Here is a 21,020-nt window from a genome sequence, read left to right as displayed (position 1 = left end):
AAATGCCACTTTTTGATATATTTACTACAGCTTAATATAAGTTAAAAAAATAAAATAATTGAATTTGTTCATGGCCCCGTAGCAACATTACCCTATTTTTAATTAAAAAATGCTACATTATTTAATTTTTAATAACGGTCTGATACTCTTTCTTCCTTACCTTTTTTCTTGTAATAATGGTCTTATACTCTTTCTTCCTTCAGATATTTTTTGAGTAATAAATATAAAATATAATCCTGCTATACAGGAACAAAAGAGTTTAGGCGCCTATGATCCTGTCACAGGCCTTGTGGCAGGCTGGCGAGTGGATAGAGGCCCAGAGACAGACTGCAGTTCAAAAAAAAATAACAATTTTATTATAAATAAACAAAAATAAAGTGCACAAGGGCAAAATAACAAATACTCAAACATAAATAAAGCAAAAACAAAACTCACAAAAATAAAGTTTCCAGGCTGGGCAATGCCTTCACTGGATTTAGAAACTTCAAAAACCACAAAACAAACACCAACCTGCTTCCTCAGCTCCCTCTCCAAATGAGAAGCAGAGGCCTCCTTTTATATCAGGTGGCTGGGCGCTGATTGATCGTTAATCAACCTAATCAACTAATCAACCCCAGCCACCTGAACATAATAAACTCAGGCAGGTAGGGGAAGTTAACCCCATCCCTGCCAATTTAAAGGGCAGAGCTTTGCTCTGCCACAGGCCTATACAGTTTTGTACAGTTCCCTCAAACAATGATCTTCTACATCCTTTACCAACAGTAGGTTTAAATAAAATTATATGTAAAAAAAAAAAAAAAAAAAAAAAAAAAAAACACATATACCACTTGGCCCCATACTCCGTAGACAAACTACCATAATATGCTATTATGTGAAGGCCATTAACATTATGTCAGGTCTGTCTGAGATTTGTAGAGAAGTAATTTTTTTCCATGAAGAAACTGAAGATCTAAAGAATTGTGTGTGTGTGTGTGTGTGTGTGTGTGTATAGTATATATATATATTGTGATAAAGTGTGGGGTAAAGTGATGGAGGGCAGATACACAGGGCCACGGCTAGAAAGAAGCATAAGAAATGTAGTTCAGGGACATAATGTCGGCAGGCTAAAAGACTAAATTTCCCAAGGTGCTTTGAGTGGCTAGAGTGCAGGAGAATGAGTTGCACCTGTGCTTAATTAATGATGGGTAATGATGTGTATTTAAAAACAAGGTATCATTGACAGCTACTGTAGGTTTTGTGGTTTTGTTTGGGTTTGTATTGAAACCAGCAAGCAGCTTAGCTGCCTGGGTGATAGTTAGGGTAAATAGCTGTTGTGTTAGTAAGTTATTCAAAAAAGGAGATAGAGTTTTGTTTCGTAATTTTTGTTTAAAAAGTGGTGACTCCTGACAGGACACAGTAAAACCTGAATAAATACACAGGTCCCGTCCTGTTTAGACCCTTTTTCTGTTGTCTGAACGTAATTGCAACACCACTCTAGAGGACCGCTGTGAAAAGACCTGCTGAGTACTGTGGTAAATAACAAACTACGTTGCCACAGTGTGTGTGTGTGTGTGTGTGTGTGTGTGTGTGTGTGTGTGTGTGTGTGTGTGTGTGTGTGTGTGTGTGTGTGTGTGTGTGTGTGTGTGTGTGTGTGTGTGTGTGTGTGTGTGTGTGTGTGTGTGTGTGTGTGTGTGTGTGTGTGTGTGTGTTTAAAGATTCATATTACTTTGCTGACAATTTTAGTACTTAATTTCCATTTGAGGTGTAAGGGAAAATAAAATAATACAGAGACATATCATTGCGGACAGTACCCGGTATTTCTTCAAGGTCCGCTGCCCTTCTTTTTGAGAAACGAGGCGATATGGTAGCAGAAGTGTACTGTAATTGACCAATATAATTATGTTAGACAAATTAACCATAAGAAAATTACTTTTTTTTATTAAAGAAAATAAATAAGGACTGTCACAGGGGTGTGAGTGCAGAAGTAAAGGCAACAAGATCTTTAGCAGTGAACATCTCGTGGGTGGCTTTATTTGACTGGGTTTTCAGGGAAAAACATGTCTTGCCAAATCTTCATATAGCAAACAAAGGAAGGTGCAAAGAAGAACACAAATCAAAATTGCTATACGGGATCAAAAGAGTTTAATGAAAACAAAGTCACTGACTGTCACGTCAGGATCAGCAGACAAGCTTCTTCCCATAGTTACACGCTGTTTGTCCAGCTTCAGCAACCAGAACAAACACTTGTTTGAACAGTGTAGCTCAGACTTGATGTCTCCGTCTGGCATCATACCTGGTCATCAGCCACTTGCAAATGAAAGAGAAGTATTTTTTTTCAGGGTTTGGGATGGGCAATCGATCTCACATTCTTGTAATTTTCACATGGATTCCCAGCCCCCAGTGTAGGGAGACAGTCTCTACAGCCGTTTCCCCTGTCACAAGCACATTCAACAAAGACTCAACTTTTCTTCAAAAAAAAGTTAATGTGAAAGTCAAAACACTTTCCTCCTAACAAGAAAACACAGGTTTGGTGATTTTGTTTTTGAAGGTTTCAGGGTTGAAAACCCCTTGGACTGATTTAGGATACAGAGTTGTAACTGTAGTGTCTTCTGGCAAAGACTTGTGTTTGTCTGTGTTATGATATTTAGCTGTGAAAATATGTTATTTATTTGAAATCAAGCTTTAAAATTGTTTTTCTTTTTCTTCAGAAAGTCAGTGAGAAGGTTGGTGGATCAGAGGGAACTAAACTTGATGATGAATTCAAAGAAATGGAAAAGGTAAGTGGTTTTTAAAATTGTTTTTTTGTTACCCAGCAATGTCTCTGGGTTAGTGATAATTTATTTCAGTAAATTCTTATTTGGAGATTAATCAAATAAAACATCAATCAAAGTCAAACCTCTGATGTCTCACTATAAGGAAACAAGCCCACACACGCAAATGCAGATTTTCAGGAATGAGTAAAATTGTTTTAAGGGTATAAAACCATGACAAAAATGTAAGTACTCCACAACTAACTTGTTTCTAAAACTCATAGATACAGTAATGAGTGCCATTTTACGATTCAATGCCTTTTAAACCTGTTTTACACTGAAAAAATATATATTTTAAAAAGCACATGTAAAATAAACAGCACGTGTGAAAGTAAATCGGACCTGATGCGTCTGACAAACACTGAATAAATGGACTGCAAAGGGTTAATACCATATGGCCTCATTTATGAAAGGGCACTAAATGCAGCTGTAATGTACAGATTAGGTAGTGAGCCTAATGTGCACCATAAATCTAAATTTACTGCCCCATTTACTAACAGAGAATGCATAAATTTACTTGCACATTATTTGGCTAATTTACATACCATATTATGCACGCTACATGTATTGTGAGAGATAATTTAATGTGCACGATAATGTCCAAGACCCATGACCACTGTGATGTAAAAAGCCCCAGCAGTCCAGATCTTTTGGTGAGGAAAAAGGCATCTGCTAAATAAACTACTACTACTACCACTACTACTACTACTATACTACTACTACTAAATAATAATAATAATAATAATAATAATAATAATAATAATAATAATTGTGAAATGTGGAGGTTGACCAAAAATGAGCAATCAACAGATGGAGCCCTCTGCAATGCTCAGGCAGAGAAATTCTAGTGGCGGAGGTTGTTTTAAATTATACTACCTTGTTTTGTCCAGCCTCTTCCAAAACTCCTGCTTCCAGAAAGCAGGCAGTATGGGCAGCAATACAACACCAATGCCCTGGGTCACAGCCAAAGAGCCATAGACATGTTAAAAAAATGGACTAAGATACTCTACGTGGAGTGCAGGATGCGCCCTATAGCCTGGAGATCGCTGGTTCGAGTCCAGGCTATTCTGCTGCCGACCGTGGATGGGAGTTCCCAGGGAGAGGTTTCAAAATTGGCTGAGTGCCGCCTGGGTGGGGAGGGCTTAGGTCGGCCAGGGTGTCCTCGGCTCACCATGTACCAGCGACCCCTGTAGACTGACCGGGTGCCTGCAGGCCTGCCTGTAAGTTGCCTAGAGCTGTGTGGTCCTCCAACGCTGTAGCTGCATGGCAGGCCTGCAGAGTGAAAAGAAGCGGGTGGCTGATGGCACACGTTTCGGAGGACACTTGTGTCCATCTTCGTCTCTCACGAGTCAGCGTGGGGGTGGCAACGGTGAGCCGGGTTGAAATAAAAAAATAATTGGGCTTTCCAAATTGGGGAGAAAATGACAAAAAAAATTAAAAAAAAAAAAAATATGGCCTGGATCTCTGGATCCTATGGCTTTTCAGCAGCCCTGAATCTAATCTGAAGCATCCTTTTATACATGACGCTCTGCTGGAACACACCCACCTGCTGGCAGTCACACGTTGCTTCTCCCTGGAACCAAACACAGCAGGCAGGCTCGTTCCACACAGAGCATCAGGTTCTCCATTAAACATTTATACAATGAATCCCACAATCAATAAACACAATACTATTTACAATATTTACACACAAAAAAAAAATTAAATTGCTTTATATGCGCTCCCACCCTGCCACACATATGTTTAGACAAAACTGAAAAAAAACTCATAAATGTGTATTTTGTGTTGTGTTCACAGATTACAAACTCATATTTACGACAAGAAGAGAATACACTTTGGCATGAATGCATGTCTGATTCGCTCTAAAGTAAAAGTCTGTACATTGGAGTGTCAGAGAGCTGCCACACAGTTTGGGAACCTCTGCTTTATTGGACAGGGACATGGATTAATAGACTTTGTTCTGCAGTCAGAGTTCTCCAAAAGAGCAGCATATGATTCTCTTGTAGTGCAGCTGTTCCTTTAGCCCAGTCGTAGAGGATGTTTGGATCCCTGTATAATTCTGTAAACTGCCCTTGTCTAGTTGTTATCACAGATTAATGTGTTTTGTTACCATTATAACATGCTGTTTTCTGTGTTTGTGTTTAGAAAGTGGACATTACAAGCAGAGCTGTGCTTGAAATTATGACCAAGACAACTGAATATCTTCAGCCCAACCCAGGTAACGGAATCTTCATATTGCACATATCACACATCACATTACTACACTGATGAATGCAAAAAGGGTAATTTTGTCTTCTTTTCTGTAATCTTCTTAGCTCCTGCTGAATATGCGTATCCTGCGGTATATAGGTTTACTGTACCGAGAACCGATTGTTCTATTTTTGTAAAATGTGCTTAGGAACTTATTTAGCACAAGTTATGAAGTCTATCAGAGTTTCAGGGTACAGTATATTGAAGCTGCTTGTACTGTATCTGTCTGAATGTCTTTTGTATGAGCTTTTAGAGTTGAGCTTATATTTAGGGAACTGCTTGTCCAATTGAGATGAAACTTGCAAAGCACATTCTTTAGCACAATTACTAAAAGTATCAGAATAGAGCTGATAGACTGCATGTGTGCGAGTGCGTCACTGAGGGTGGTGGGAGCAGATCTGACACGTGCAGTCAGAGATAGGGAGTGTTGGACCAATCAGTGAGGAAGGGGGAGGGATGGGTGTGTGTGGAGATGACAGTTTGAGAGAGAGAATCGTGATCTGGTGGAGGGAGAATTGAGAGAGTTAAGAGAGGTTGAGTTTGTGAGTGAGAGGAGAGGAATGTCATTTTTCACTAAAAGCTAAAAAAAGTATACAAAATACAGCGGTTTCCTACTGCTTTGAACTGCAACTGTCTGTCTCATTATATCCTGCCCCCCCCTCCCGCAGCTCAGTGCTACAATATGTAAATAAGTCCTGTTCGCCTGTGGGGTGTATCAACTTCAACCTCCGTCTTGATCTCCTGCCTGTCACTCAGCAGCAAATACACTCATCAACACGGCAGGCGGCTACCCTTCACAGCATTAATACCCTGTATCTTTCTATACAATCTCCCTATTAAAAGCTGAATCTCAAAACAATAATAATGTAGTACAGTAATTGTTACAGCTGTGTGTAATGGTATTTAAAATAGGATTCATTTATTTGCCTTTTTACATATCTGCCCTTTCTCTGGTCAAATACGTGACAGATTACTGTACTTTTTTTTACATTCATAGTTTTAATACATCTTTTTTATTGGTGTAATGAGTGTCTTAATAAAGATTTTTAACAGCATACGAGTGTTTGTTTTGATTACTGTACTGGTGATTGCGAAACATTTTGAATGTCAGGTTATTGTGTGGGAGTTTATACCACCCATCGCTTACTGCGTGTGAACCACGCTAACTCAAACACGCCTGTTCTAAGCGGTGGTGACAGTACCCCATATGAACTCACCATTGCGTTGTCACAACCAGCTTGTTTTCAAGAAGGACAGTGAGGACAGCAAGTGATCAGTTACTATATTACACCTCACATTAAATTACACAAACTGTCAGTTCGTAGAAAAAAGGGTAAACAGACTGAATATGAAGAAGGCACAGCTTTCTAATCATAAATAACCCATGTTCTTCTGAGACTATTTCATGCATTATTCATGAATCTCATGCATAACTTAACAAAGATAGATTCCTGTTATAAAAGGCGCTCTCTTGCACATGAAATAGACATCCAGTCCAGTTTTGTAAACAGCCAGGATGTTTCAGAACAGAGTAGGAATATTCCACAAATAATTATTTTAGACTTTTTACATACATTGCAAAAGTAATAACACCTGAAATTTTAGGCACATCCTGCAGATAATGTCTGCAATATCAGTTGTCAAACTATAATGTAGTTCTGTGTAATTTAATACAACTAATCTCCTATTTTTTATGCTCTTTATTGTTGATCCTGCTTATATTGAGACCTACAAAACCCTATTTCACAAAAAAGGCTTCTGAAAACACTTTTGAAGCCTGATTATGAGGAAATGAGGTGAGGAAGTATATTAGTGTTGCGCTCTGCACTGAAGCCCATAGGTAAGCCCTGAAGCTTGTGCAACCCTAATATTCTTTCCGATCTCCCTTCCTCACAGTAAATACTGTCTAAAGCCTAAACCTTTATTCTCCTCCAAATGTTATCTCCCACAATGGGGCTTTCAGCTTTCAACAATGGGTTAGTTTCCCCTCCATTCATTTGGTGCTAATCCTTAATAATTGCATTTACTAGTGCTAGTTGTGCATCTCCAAAAGGTGTATCTCTTGTTTAAAAAATAAATAAATAAATAAATAAAAAGAAATCTGAAATTGGTTGGTATATGTGATTCACTGGCCCAAGGATTCACGTAAATTTGAATTTCCCACTGAAGTACAGTCCATATTTAAAATATTGTTTTTCTTCTAGCATCTAGAGCCAAACTGAGCATGATCAATACCATGTCCAAGATCCGAGGTCAGGAGAAAGGTCCTGGCTATCCTCAGGCCGAGGCCTTGTTGGGAGAATCTATGCAGAAATTCGGAAGAGAACTTGGGGAGGAGTCAAGTTTCGGTAAGTGAAAATGTAAAGATAATTCCTCTATGTCCGCTACTCCTCATACCATCATGATATCCTGTGTGTGGCAACTACAGTATATTTAAGATTCTTAAAAGCACAAGAGTCTTCACATATATAGATTGTCAGGATAAAAAAAAAAAAAATGTTCATTATTATTATTTTTTAATTAAATTTAAAGAAAAAATTTAAAAAAATTTTTAAGGTATGTAAACACTTTATATATATATATATATATATATATATATATATAGATATATATATATATATATATATATATACACACTGTTATTTAAAAAATACTCATAAGATTATGAAATATGACAGTTTTTTGTATTCTTCCCAATAAAAACATAATTTAGAAATGGTTACCTGTCCTCTTTTATTGTATATTTAAATCTAAATTAAGTATATTTAAAGAGTAAGTAGATGGGTTCTGAAAAATATATAGCATTACACATCCCCATGTGTTGCCACAACTGTTTAAATAACATACCTGTATTTTTTCTTTTCATTGTTAACATCCTGACAACTTTTGACACTTATTTTTCAAAGCTAATTTCAAAATGTCTGCTCTAGTGCAATGATAGCCCACATTGTCAAACAGGTAACACAACATGATCTATGATGTGATACAGAACAGAAGCCACAAAAGCCAGAGCACTTGTTATATATAGTGATTTTGATTTAAAGGACAGATCTCAAACCACAGTGCAAAAGAGCTTTGAACCAGACTTTAAAGTTCTAAGTGTAAAAAGTTGTCAGGATTTTAACAATGAAAAGAAAAATTACAAGTATGTTATTTAAACAGTTGTAGCAACACATGGGGACATATAACCCTATATTTTTTGGAACCCTGCTACTTACTCTTTAAGATATGTCTAGTAAATGGAAGATTGGGGTTTCATCTTTCAGCTGAGTTTTGGTCCAGTTCTTCTGGAAGTGTCTGATTCCCCTGGTTCCATGGAAGTGTTAAACAAAGATAATTGACCACAGGTATACTCTGTATTGACCACAGGTAGACTCTGTATTGACTACAGTTAGACTCTGTATGTCTGTACCGTCTTTTTATCTATTAAAAAAAATGTTACATTTCAGAGCAGACATTACAGAGCCAAAGCCTTGTTAAATAGTGAAGCGATTCATTTGACAACTTTAGAAGATAGTTTGTATTTCTTTACTAATACATTGCCAATGTTTGTGCTCTAACTACCCTGTGGAGCGCAGCTTTGACTTGATGAGTCCTCTTACTGGAAGAATATTTCACAGGTACATGTTTCTCTTTTTAGAGCATGCTCAGTAGAGCACACTAGAATCATAGCAGAATTACATGACATGAATGAATGTTAGTAAATTTACACAAAGTGAAAAAGCTGCCTTATATTTGCAAGTGCAACATCTTGCATTCACTCCTCTGGGTCTAGCACAGGACAGACCTGCTTCCCAGAGAGCATATGGAGCTGTGATTAGCTGGAGGGGTAACCTTGGAAACCAGTTGAAGCACAATGTTTCCAGCATTCCAAAAGTGTGATGCACCCGGACCATTGCTCTCCTAACACTTTTATATCAATGTTTGAGCTAGAGTCTTTAAAACATTGCTATTGTACAACATCATTACAAATGTACTGTGCTATTTACATCAGAGAATGTGTGAAGAGTCCTCTAATAACATAATGCCCAGCTGGGCTTACAAGGGGAATACCACTGTTGGTTTGAAGTAGTATGGTAGCAGGAATATTCAAATATTATTTGGTTACTTTATTGGGTGTGTTTTTTCCTTTCTGAATTTTATTTTCAATTGACAATTCTGAGTAAACAGTTTTGAGAATATAGCCCAATGCCTGACAGAATGCTTCAGCCAGATGACAGTCAAGACAAGCAGAGAAGCCAAGACTCCCTACACTTGCTTCCACGAGTCAAACAGTGATTTTAATATAAAGTCCAGCAAAGTAGAAGAAAATAGCAAAAATAAAGGGGTATGTGCATATATAAATAATTGGTTCCTACCTTTAGTGTTTTGCCATTCCTCAAATTCTATGGTTTTAAGTCACTACATATGCAAGCAGTATATTTTAGAAGCAATATAAGGATATTTTTTAATTACTTTTCTCACAGCTTCTAGTCAAGCCTGTTAGTGTTATTAACAAGGAATTCAGGTTAACAAGTGAAACTTCATCCGTGCTGTGTTCCCAGTTGAAAGTCATTGAAATAGCAGTATCGAGTTGCTATCAAATATAATCTAGGTTTAAACAAAAGAATGTTATGTCATGTTAGACTTACACAGGGAGTGTTCTAAAGGGTTATCCATTTGTTTGTTAGATTTGTGGCCATTACATTGTCTAAAGGCCTGCACAATATTTATGAAAACGGGCCAGGAAGGAGGCACATCAGGAGTGTAATGTTTTTGTTATGGCTTGAGGGGGAGAGTGGTCAGGATTTTGGTGTGGTCTGTTTTGTAAACTGATACACTGCTTGGCAAATAATGTTTAGCTACCTGCTTGTTTTGGTTGATGTCACAAAACATGTCTGCATGCTTTGTTGCAGGTTCGACAAACAACATTTACTGAGATGTTATTGTCAGCTTTGTATCTTGCCCTGAAGCAACTATGTTAGACTGAGTAAAATATTAAGCCAGGTTTCTTACTGAATAATATATCTGCTTCTCTAAGCAACCTCACCACCTTGTGGTATTTTTTGAGATAGCTGTTAATTTGGAAGAAATACACATTCAGATGAAGACATCTAGCCAAATAATTAAACTTTTTTCTTTTAGTATTTTAGAATTTCTGTCAGTGTGTTTTATATCTTACTATAGTGTGTGTTTAGTTATGGATAAACACAGAAAGTTCCTCAATAAATTGAAATCTCTAAGCCTTGCTTTCTTTCTAAAGGTACAGTAGATGGTTCCACTTATGTTAAAGGAATGCCAGTTATCAGTCATTTTATTTATATACTATTAGTAGACTGAAAGACTGACTAACCTCACAGCTTTGCTAGGTCAATACTGACCTCAGCACCCCTTTCCATTGATGCCTGGATCTCTCAGAAGCAGCAAATGTGTTTGGTTGTTTTGAGGATTGTGCACAGACAGGAGACCCCCTTAGTAATTTCAACTGTATCCTAACCATTTGCACCCCCCAGATTCAGACTGCCACATATCTCTGTTTACTGTAAGTCTGTTTTTGGGGTGCAGTTTGGTCCGGGTGTACAGTATTTTAACAGGCACAACAACGCTGTAAGAACAGGTTACCAATCTGAGCTAGAGCTATGGAAAGCTTACCTTTGACTCTGTTGTCCAGGCATAGCTCTCATCGATGTTGGTGATGCCATGAGAGAACTTGCTGAAGTGAAAGATGCTCTGGATATGGAAGTGAAGCAGAACTTCATTGACCCCTTGCAGATCCTTCACGACAAAGACTTAAAGGAGATACAGGTAATTAAAAGCTCATTTCTTTGATTTGTTTTTAAAATGTTTTCAGGTTCTTCTTAAACTCCTCTGGGAAAATGTAAAAGCACTCTTTTGACTTAAGATGACTGACTTACTATATTGTGGTGAAGTGGATGATAATGAGCTAATGCTTTATTATTATTATTATTATTATTATTATTATTATTATTATTATTATTATTATTATTAGTAGTTATTGGGAGATGCCTTTATCCAAAAGAGATGGCTTCAAACTCAGTACACAGCTGTATTCTATGATTCTAGGTCAAATTCAATCATGTGTACAGGAGCAATTTGTGGCGTTATTTTACAAAACTGTGTAAATGTAAGCATACCTGAGTGAGACATGCCCGGTTTAACTTACTTCCAGTAAATCAAACTAAATTGAAAATCCCGAATAGTGGCAGCTTGGTACAGGCTGGTAAAATCAGATGGAACACATACAAACACATCTAAAGAGGGTGAAATGTCTCTATACATTTGTTACAAACTATGTTTTTATTACTAGTAAATGGGGGAAAGTATAATGTGTTATGTACTGGATTTAAAACTGACATTGATTTGTTGTTGTTTTTTAGCACCACTTGAAGAAGTTAGAGGGTCGACGTTTAGACTTTGACTACAAGAAGAAGAGGCAAGGCAAGCTTCAAGAGGACGAGATCAAGCAAGCCTTGGAAAAGTTTGATGAGTCGAAAGAGATCGCCGAGCAAAGCATGTTTAATTTGATAGAAAGTGATGTAAGAACCCTGTTTATTCTAGCTGCACAAGTTGATAATTTTATGGTGTGCTGTAACAGGGTCTTCCTCGGGTCACGCGTGTGGGTAGCCGCTGTTCAAGCATACAGAGAGACAGACGTGGTGTTGATGTTGAAAATGCCGGCACAGGCGCGCAGGTTTTATTAACAAACAAACAGAAAACAAAAGTAAAATAAAGGTGGTCATGTGACGTTACCAGCGATGGTAACGCATAGAGGACTAATACAGCAAACTGTACAAAAAGTGCAAAATAAAACACAATACCACAAACTATAAATCAAAAGGTGCCGTGAAAATGGCAAGCCTTGCAGCAGCCCCGAGCTATCTCCCGCGGATGTTTTTAAACTGACGGACACTCGGTCGAGACCCGCCCATCTGCTGATTGAGGACCAGCACAGCCAATCACTTGCTGCCCTTCCCCTCAACCAAGCATAGCAGGCAGCAAGTCTCAATTGAGCGCCCGTCTGTAAACAATAATACAATCAAACTAATCAAGTCCCAAAACGACACAAAATAAACCCATTCCCACATATAAACCACACCAACACTAATTTACTACTGTGCAGGGCAATCGCACTGCCACATACGCACTCATTAATATATTTTCTATTTTTTTTTAAAAATGAACAGTAGTCTTCAAAACAAAAGCATCACTCAGTTAGTCACTGCTAACTTCTTAGGTTCTCTCAAAAAGAGGAGGCCAAGAATTGGGTTGTCATGGTAACTAAACTGCTCCCTCATCCCCAAAAGGGTTCTCTCCATAGGGCTGACCTGAAGCATTCAAGCTTGTCAATGTTTGTGCTATTACTGCCCTGTGGAAGACAACTTTGACTTGATGAGTCCTTGTCCTTGATTGATATTTCAGGGGGACTGTACCTGTTTTTCTTTTAGTATGCTCTCAGTAAAACACAAAACACTAGAAACACTACAGAATTACTAAAGAAATGGTTGTTTTTGCAATATTTAGATGTGCATGCTGTTCATGGACGTAAAGCAGTCCGTTTCTTGCCATGACATGACACGCTGCCTTGTTCGTTTTGAATGAATGATTTAGTGTCTTTATAGAGAATATTCAACGCAGGTGTCACATAATGACTTGTAGACTGGTATAAAAGGAATTAGTTTCTGCAACGACACTGCTGTACTGTTTGCAGTGTGTTTCGCTTTCCAGATGACGAGTAGCATCTTTTTTCCCTTGATGGCCACAGGACAGCTCCCGGCGACACAGGGTATATTTAAAAAAAAAAATGCCTGCTACTGGGACAATGAAGGGCCACTTATTTGTCCAGTGGGCTTTACATTTGAAGATTTATTTCGCAAAACCTGCAAACTTTTGATCAACTGTTTGTGTTTTCGGAGAACTCATGGTCTGTAGTCTCACAAAAGCCAAATAAAGTCATGATCACCACTCTCACCATACCCATACAAGCAGTCATGATCACCACTCTCACCATACCCATACAAGCAGTCATGATCACCACTCTCACCCTACCCATACAAGCAGTCATGATCACCACTCACACCACACCCATACAAGCAGCCATGATCACCACTCTCACCATACCCATACAAGCAGTCATGATCACCACTCTCACCACACCCATACAAGCAGTCATGATCACCACTCTCACCCTACCCATACAAGCAGCCATGATGACCACTCTCACCATACCCATACAAGCAGTCATGATGACCACTCTCACCATACCCATACAAGCAGTCATGATCACCACTCTCACCACACCCATACAAGCAGTCATGATCACCACTCTCACCCTACCCATACAAGCAGTCATGATCACCACTCACACCACACCCATACAAGCAGCCATGATCACCACTCTCACCATACCCATACAAGCAGCCATGATCACCACTCTCACCATACCCATACAAGCAGTCATGATCACCACTCACACCACACCCATACAAGCAGTCATGATCACCACTCTCACCCTACCCATACAAGCAGCCATGATCACCACTCTCACCATACCCATACAAGCAGTCATGATCCCGATATTGAATTAGAATCTTAGGCTGGTATTCGGGGGAGGGATTATTGAGGGATTGCTGTCTCGTTGGGATTATTGAATAATTGCTCAATAGATTACTTCTTATAAAAATATCAGGTAAACTCAAAGTCAAAACCACGCATAGGCTGCTACAGCACTCTTTATGATATTCTGTATGTATCGTATGAAAGGTGTGACTGGAATGTGTGTATTTTCTGCCCTTGTAAGCAAGGTCCTAGAGAGTGAAAGATTAAAAACAACTAAATAAATAATGTGGCTTGGACTGCAAAGGTGGGAAGGCACTGAAGCAATCGCATACATTAGTAAAGTAGCTCAATCAGAGGGCATTTCTGGGATGTTTGCTAAGCATTAGCTATAGCCTTGCAACTTAAAATGACAAGAAACAGAAAGCTGTTTTTAAAAGGGGAGGTAAAAATGTACCATTATACTTAACGATCGCATTTCCCGGGTTGTCATAGCAGATCGAACAGGTCAGCCAGCTGGCGGCCTTGGTGCAGGCGCAGGTGGACTACCACAGGCAGGCCACGGAGATCCTTCAACAGCTGTCCTGCAAGATAGAGGAGAGGTCAGTTCATCAGGAACAACCCATACTGTAGTCTCTGTTTATTAAATATCCATAGATACCAGAATAAATGTTAACAACTTCAGGCATTATATATGTTTATTGTTACCTACCATCCGCTATGCAAAGGCTTTACAGAGCTAGTTCAGTTGTTTCCACACAGAAATGAATCAAGCTAGTACAGCATGGCAGTGTTAATTGGTGCTAATCACGTTTGAAAGTATAAGTATTAAGTAAACACAGACAGAATTATGTAACTGTATAGCACTTATGTCAAATATGTTTCTTTTTTTTTTTTAAATACATATCTAGGGTTATACATTTTAAAACCTCAAACCAACTTGATGGCTCTTTGTTTTTTAGAATTAAAGAGGCCTCTGCTAAGCCAAAGAAAGAGTACGTCCCCAAGCCTCGTTTGGTCATGGAGTTCACACCAAGCGAGGACCAGAATGGAGCAATAGCTAACAGTGGAACTGCCAAGTCACCAGGTAATAAACTGCCTCTTTTTTACAACTCCTGTGGGTAGTCTTTCAAGAAAAAGTCATTTAACTGATAGCTGTATCATGTCTGCAATGAAGTTATATAACGACTTAACTGACTAAGTGTTTAAGAAAAGTTAAGTTAAGAAATGCACTTTTGGAGCTATGCAAGGTTTTTGCTGTTGTATTATTAACCTGTAAGAAAAAAAATGTGTGTGCATCCCAAATGAGGTTACAGTAGGTTTGCATCTTTTCTTAAATACTGTGGGCTCTGTGCCATTGATTTTTCTTTTCGTTGGTTTTTGTGACTTTGTAGTCACAGTAGACTTTGTGACCTACCCACGATGTATTAAAGTCATTTTCACTCCCATAACTTAGTTTCATTACTGCTGCGGTAGTTTAGGTATGACTGTTTGTTTCAAACTACTTTTGTTTGCAAATGTACAAATCTCATTATAATATTGAAGTTTTGCGCTTACCCTTGATGAATTATAATTTTTTCCTGATTTACGACTTCAGTTTGTGCCTGTTATTTTACGCATGCCTCTCACCGGTATAGATTCAATTAGCTGTTCATATGTGAAACTTCCTGTTTAAATGTTTCTGGGCTTTAAAATACAGCACCTTAAAATATAAAATAAACAAAAAAAAGTATTTATTAAAAGTCTATTAAATAAAAGTGGCAATAAATACATTTTGTTTTTGTTTGTTTTATATTATAAATTATAATAAAATTTAAATGTCACCAGGCACTGTAAAGCACCTTTCACCCAGGGCTATTGACTGTATTGCACCTGCTGGAAACAGCTTTGCTTTTATAAATAAATAGCTTTTACAGTATAAACTTTCAGGTTACATGTGATTCTCAAGCAATAATAACTGATGTGGTTGCAAAATACCCTGGACCTGTCACGCTGCCTTCATAGCAAGGCAATCTGGATTAAGGGAGGATATGGAAAATGTGGCTGTTGTCCTTGGATTAATTTTAGGTGCATATTTTAATATGATTATACAGTTATTGTTATACAGTTCTGAGGTAGTACTATTATAATATTTTTCTTGTTCTATTGTAGGTGACACTGACTACCCTTTACGTTACTGGTTATATGACACCAGTTGTTAGCCCAGAAAGTGAAGCAGCACGAAACTGCAGTGATACTCATTGCAAAACTAGAAATATGATAGAACGTAGCTTTGGAATTTAAAAAATTTGATTCAGGTTTTTGGATAAATTAAATAATGTAAAAAAATAAAAAAATAAATAAAAATAAGTACAGTTTAGCTACAGAGCAGATTATGTAGCTTTATTTTGAAGTGTGTCCAATATATCAATCAAGAAAGGTTCATTTGGGCCATTTTGAGCAAATAATGTGTATTAAAAATGGTCATATCTGTGTGAAAATGAAATTTGTTGGGAGGGTGAGGATTTTTAGTTTTGTTGATGTAGCCCAGCTTGGGTACCATTTTGAAGCAACTACAAGTACAACATTTTATTTGTATTTTTCAAAACTAGCAATAAGCAACATAGATGAAGGAAAAAGTCATTACACTACTGTCAAAAACTGTTTTTTGGGGACACCTGGTAAAGCCACTGTGTGGTGTGCAGGGTGAATCATACAGTCCGAAGTTTCCTTGTGTTGTCTTCACTAGGGATTCCTCAGGGAGTGTTTCATTGGCTTCTGCAGTGTTGTGAAAACAGCAGAGGCTGTTTTTTCCTGTTTCACCCTCCAAGTTAGGCTCCTGATGATCTTAAAGTAGCATATTGACATCCACATATAAATGGCCAATTGGCTTGGTTCTTCAGTTCTCTTCCTCACTGAAGATGTGACTTTGCTGTTGCTTCATAACAAGGCCCATGGTGTTCTTCATTTGGTTCATTGTGTCCTAAATGCGTGCCCTGTGTGCCTCACTGTTGCATGTTATTACTCTCTCTCTAGCCCCGATGGACCAACCTTGCTGCCGGTCTCTGTACGACTTTGACCCAGAGAATGAGGGCGAGCTGGGCTTTAAGGAAGGCGACATAATTACCCTGACTAATCAGATTGATGACAACTGGTATGAGGGGATGCTGCATGGCCAGTCGGGATTCTTCCCCATCAACTATGTGGATATCTTGGTCCCCCTACCCCACTAAGCAGTAAAGAGGCTTCTTGAGTATCTACCCTGCTGCATTCATGCTACAGCTTTGACAACATTTATCAGTGATGACAACACAAACACATGTGTGCGTGACATGTGCAAAAAAAAAGGTGGCTATGTAATTTTATCATAACAATTACCATCAGTGTAAAACCTTTCAATATACATGTGTTATAATAAGTATGTAATATTATTGGCTTGGATTATATCTTCTAGTAGGGAGGTGACAACATTTATATTCCCTGCCTCCATAACTGGTTGCTCAGATCTTACAAAACATTGCGTTACTACTTTAAACAGAGAAAGGGTCTGGTTGTTTAGCTGCAATAAGCCATCAAGTCAGGTAACATGGCTTGATAGCCCATCTAACCGTGTAAACCATTTAATAAAAGGAGTAATGCTCCAATGTGGGGAATAGTGCGCAAGCAGTAAGATTAACCATTGCAGTTACATCAAGTTCTCAATTTGAGAAGGCATTGTCGATTGCCAAGCAGTACGCCATCTAAGTTATTATCTTTTTAAACCAAGGCTTTGAAACTGCAGTTGTTTAGTTACTTATTGGCCATTAGAAGTAGGACTGGGCAACCAAATTAAGATATTATGTCTAAAATTACCATTTACCTTTAAGGTGTACAAAGCACATATGATCCCTAGTGGCTACTGCAATTTTCCTATTGTATTTCCCTTAAAGGCAATGTGAATGCCAATGTCTGGTCCACTCAAAACCAGAAGTCATATTTAGTGTTTCACATTTACATTTCAGTTTGTACATAGTCGTTATTATTAGAATAGTGCATTGTCAGCGACACAAGGGGGAGAAGGGACCCATGGAAAACCAGGATTATTTGGTTTGTGGAAAGTTGAGGGTTAGTTTTAAACTGTTTTAACTGGTGTTTGTGTGTGTGTGTTGTTTTCATTGTTTCTAGGGAAGAGATTTTGAAGTCTGTCTCAAAACGATCAATACATAGAAACGTTGTTGCTTCATTTCGGAGGGGACCTTACTTTAGTCAGTACAATACAAGTTATACTTTTAATAACAGGGAAGCACAATTCTGACATATTATTGGACCATGCAGTGTTGTTCTCTTGGTGTAACATTTAGGGAGTGTATATTGTGTACTTGACATCACATTCATCTGTAGTTTTTTCTTTGTTCTTCCCTTTTCTGGACATTTCTTGTGAGTATTTCTGCCCTCAGTGAGGACTGTACAGCTATTTTTGTGATCAGAAACACTTGATTGAAAGTCTGTGACCTGTTATTTTGTGAATGCTTTTATTTTCTCATGTGTTTGTGTATTAGTTTTTATCTTGTCTGTACAATAATGCATCTAGCTTATCTTAGTCTGTGTTAGTGGTAAATGTCCTTTGCTTGGTATTAAACCTAATCTATATATATATATATATATATATATATATATATATATATATAATTATATATATATATATATATAAACTGTACAGAAACTATAAGGGGGAAAAAAATGATGTGCTGCACAAATGTTCTCTACCTTTTTTTTGTCCTGTGCCGGATTACAAGAAAACATAATGCTTGATGTGGAAAAGGATCTACAATGTTGCTTATTTAAATAAACACTAAGACACAACCGTGGTTCAGTGTGTGGCTTTATTTAATACAGGAAGGATAAATCATAATAGAAAACACATAATATAGTATTGACCATAACTACCCATCTACAATACTATAAGGTAAAATCTCTCTTTAAGGCCACCTCACAATTGAGGCCAAAGTAATCCGTCCTGTAAAGTCAACTTCAATATTAAAGCCATCTGCAGTTCCAAATGTGTCAAGCCTTTGTAAAATGAAGGTTCTAATTATTTGGATGGTTCATAATGTAACTCGTATGGTTTAACTAAAACATTTTCAAAAATGAGTAGTTTGTCTCACATAAAACTACACAACCACATCTTGAATGCTTAAAGTGTTCAATAAACTTGAATTAACTGTTTGCTGCAATACTTTAGTGTGTGCCACTGCATCTATAACATTGATAATAAACTGTGTTACTGTGAAGCATACCCTGATTTTTTCTTTGGGGCTATCACCTACATAAGCCACTACCTGCAGTCACCATCTACCCACAATCACAATCCCCTTACATTCCAGCAAGGTGTTCATGAAAAATATACACACTTGGTACCTGTGACACTCAAATAGGTCAGTATGGTAATGCAAAATAGGCCCGTTCTCTGTTATTGCATTTCTCAAAGCTGTAGAAATAATCCTCCCATTTTTATGCCAAAATTGTTCAATTAAAAGTTGGAAACAAACGTCATGCAGATTCTGTGATCATTTTGTCTGTGTAAGTTAATGGCTGCAGGTACCAGAATACATTATTCTTGTTCTGGTAAGTATTTTTCAGTAATGTACACATGTAAACACCAGGGGGCGATGGGGGAGCATGGTTGTAATCACACATAGCTTTCCCCTGCATGTTCCTATATTATATGATTACAACAGCAGACATGTTGATTACATACATATGAAGTGCCGTGGAAATATGAAATGCTATGGAATAAGAAGTTAAGATTATAATATAACTGGTCATCCTCCCATAGGTGTCTCCATAGTAGTTTCACTAAAATTATTGGTGTTGCACTAATTGTGTGAATGTATAGTGGTATTGGCTGAATAATGTTGTGTTAACATCATGTAAAAACTATTTGGAAACATCCATTACTAATGTATTTTCAATGGCACTGCAATGGTTCTGCATTAGTGGGTAATGACTACAAGGGCAGCTACAAACATATAAGCTGGTAGAATGGTATCTCACAGTGGTAGCATATTCATAATATTGCATGCCAATGATATTGTACCAGTATGCTTTGATAATTCATTGCAGTTCCATGGTACCATATCAACACTGCATCAGGCCAATGGTAATGGTTCCCATGGTATTATAATGGTTCCCACATGGTATTTTTAATGTGTTTCTGTAACAGTTATGACTTATGAAGCCCCTCTTGTCAGGATGGTCTGAGGCTCTATCATCGCTTTTGTGTGGGTTCGCCAAGAAACTCTCAGAGTCAGTATATTTTAGTGCAATTTGTACACTTGTCTTATTTACAAATATTTACACTGGAACAAAATCAAGAAAACAAAAAACAAAATCCTAGCTCCCTTGGAGCACTTACTAACACAATTTTTCTTTAAACAAACCTAAACCTAAGACAGGGAAGACTAACTCCTTGTAAAAACATATCTTTTGTTTTTAAGTAACTTTTCTGTTTTTCATTTAGATTTAATGACTTAAATGTTTTTAAGTGTATGGTGGCTACCTCTAATCAAGTTGAGATGAGATGTACTTTCTCTTGCATTCTTTGTATGACAGACCTTCTCGCTTCGGGCATGAGAAAGCAAACAGAATGTGAGAAATACACTCTCAATGATGAGCGCTAGACACAGTTATTTATAAATATACATCAAATCCTTTTTAAAAAAAATTCCAACTGTAATAAATGGACAATTTGGGGTTTTAGACATAAAAATGTGTGGTTTGTAAACTTTCATCTCCGTGCCTATGTTTAGAGCACATGGGATCTCTTGCATGTTTTCCATAGCATTCTAAGGTCATCAGTAATCTCTTGTAAAGGGATAACATTTACAATAATATTGAACATTTAAACATTTTTTCAGTATTCAATATTATTACCATCATAGAAATGTGATTTCTAACATGATTTTCAGCTTAACTTCACACATTAACATTGAGAGTGAGTTAAAGTAAAAACAGGTTACTAAATAAGTTAGAGCACTATATATATATATAATTTCAGTTTTTACCATTTGAAAAAATTTAATTAAGTTCATTTAATTGAGCTTATGTACATCACAGACGTAGAGTACAACACAAAAGTATAAATCTCCATACAGTACACAGGCTCTACTTTTTTCATTCGGTTTGAGTTTCATCTGCATTGGAGTAAGAGTCATTTTTTATTGAATAGTATTGTTATCTTTAAAAACGTGTTGTGTAACATTTTACTTTTTCATTTTCCACTCCGACAAGACAAATTATTGTACTGTATTAGTCATCAGTCATTACTGTGAAAAAAATAAAATAAAATACCTACAACATGGAACTAACTGACTTACTTCTAACTTTAGACTGAGTTTGAAATTTCCAAGACTTTTAGCTGAGGATTTTCCAGTTGTAAAAGTCCTTTTTGACATTCTGAATAGCTGTTAC

The 21,020-nt window shown here is 37.4% G+C and overlaps 1 protein-coding gene across 2 annotated transcripts in view; it reads left to right on the top strand.

Moving 5' to 3' along the window:
- LOC121323101 (endophilin-A1-like) overlaps nucleotides 1–18,413 on the top strand; it is an 80,603-nt gene extending 62,190 nt beyond the window's left edge. Inside the window, exons 2-9 of one of the 2 annotated variants that reach the window (XM_041263895.1) lie at nucleotides 2,688–2,756; nucleotides 4,935–5,007; nucleotides 7,244–7,387; nucleotides 10,690–10,823; nucleotides 11,417–11,575; nucleotides 14,091–14,194; nucleotides 14,555–14,679; nucleotides 16,608–18,413. In XM_041263895.1, the coding sequence (XP_041119829.1) occupies nucleotides 2,688–2,756; nucleotides 4,935–5,007; nucleotides 7,244–7,387; nucleotides 10,690–10,823; nucleotides 11,417–11,575; nucleotides 14,091–14,194; nucleotides 14,555–14,679; nucleotides 16,608–16,804 (1,005 nt within the window). In that variant the 3' untranslated portion in view covers nucleotides 16,805–18,413. Of the gene's footprint in view, nucleotides 1–2,687; nucleotides 2,757–4,934; nucleotides 5,008–7,243; nucleotides 7,388–10,689; nucleotides 10,824–11,416; nucleotides 11,576–14,087; nucleotides 14,195–14,554; nucleotides 14,680–16,607 lie in introns of both variants that reach the window. The other variant, XM_041263885.1, reaches the window with a different exon arrangement.
- The last annotated feature ends 2,607 nt before the right edge of the window (nucleotides 18,414–21,020 follow it).

This window comes from Polyodon spathula, chromosome 1, assembly GCF_017654505.1.
Source record: "Polyodon spathula isolate WHYD16114869_AA chromosome 1, ASM1765450v1, whole genome shotgun sequence".
NCBI lineage: Eukaryota > Metazoa > Chordata > Actinopteri > Acipenseriformes > Polyodontidae > Polyodon > Polyodon spathula.
This window is presented reverse-complemented; position numbering and strand designations above follow the sequence as displayed.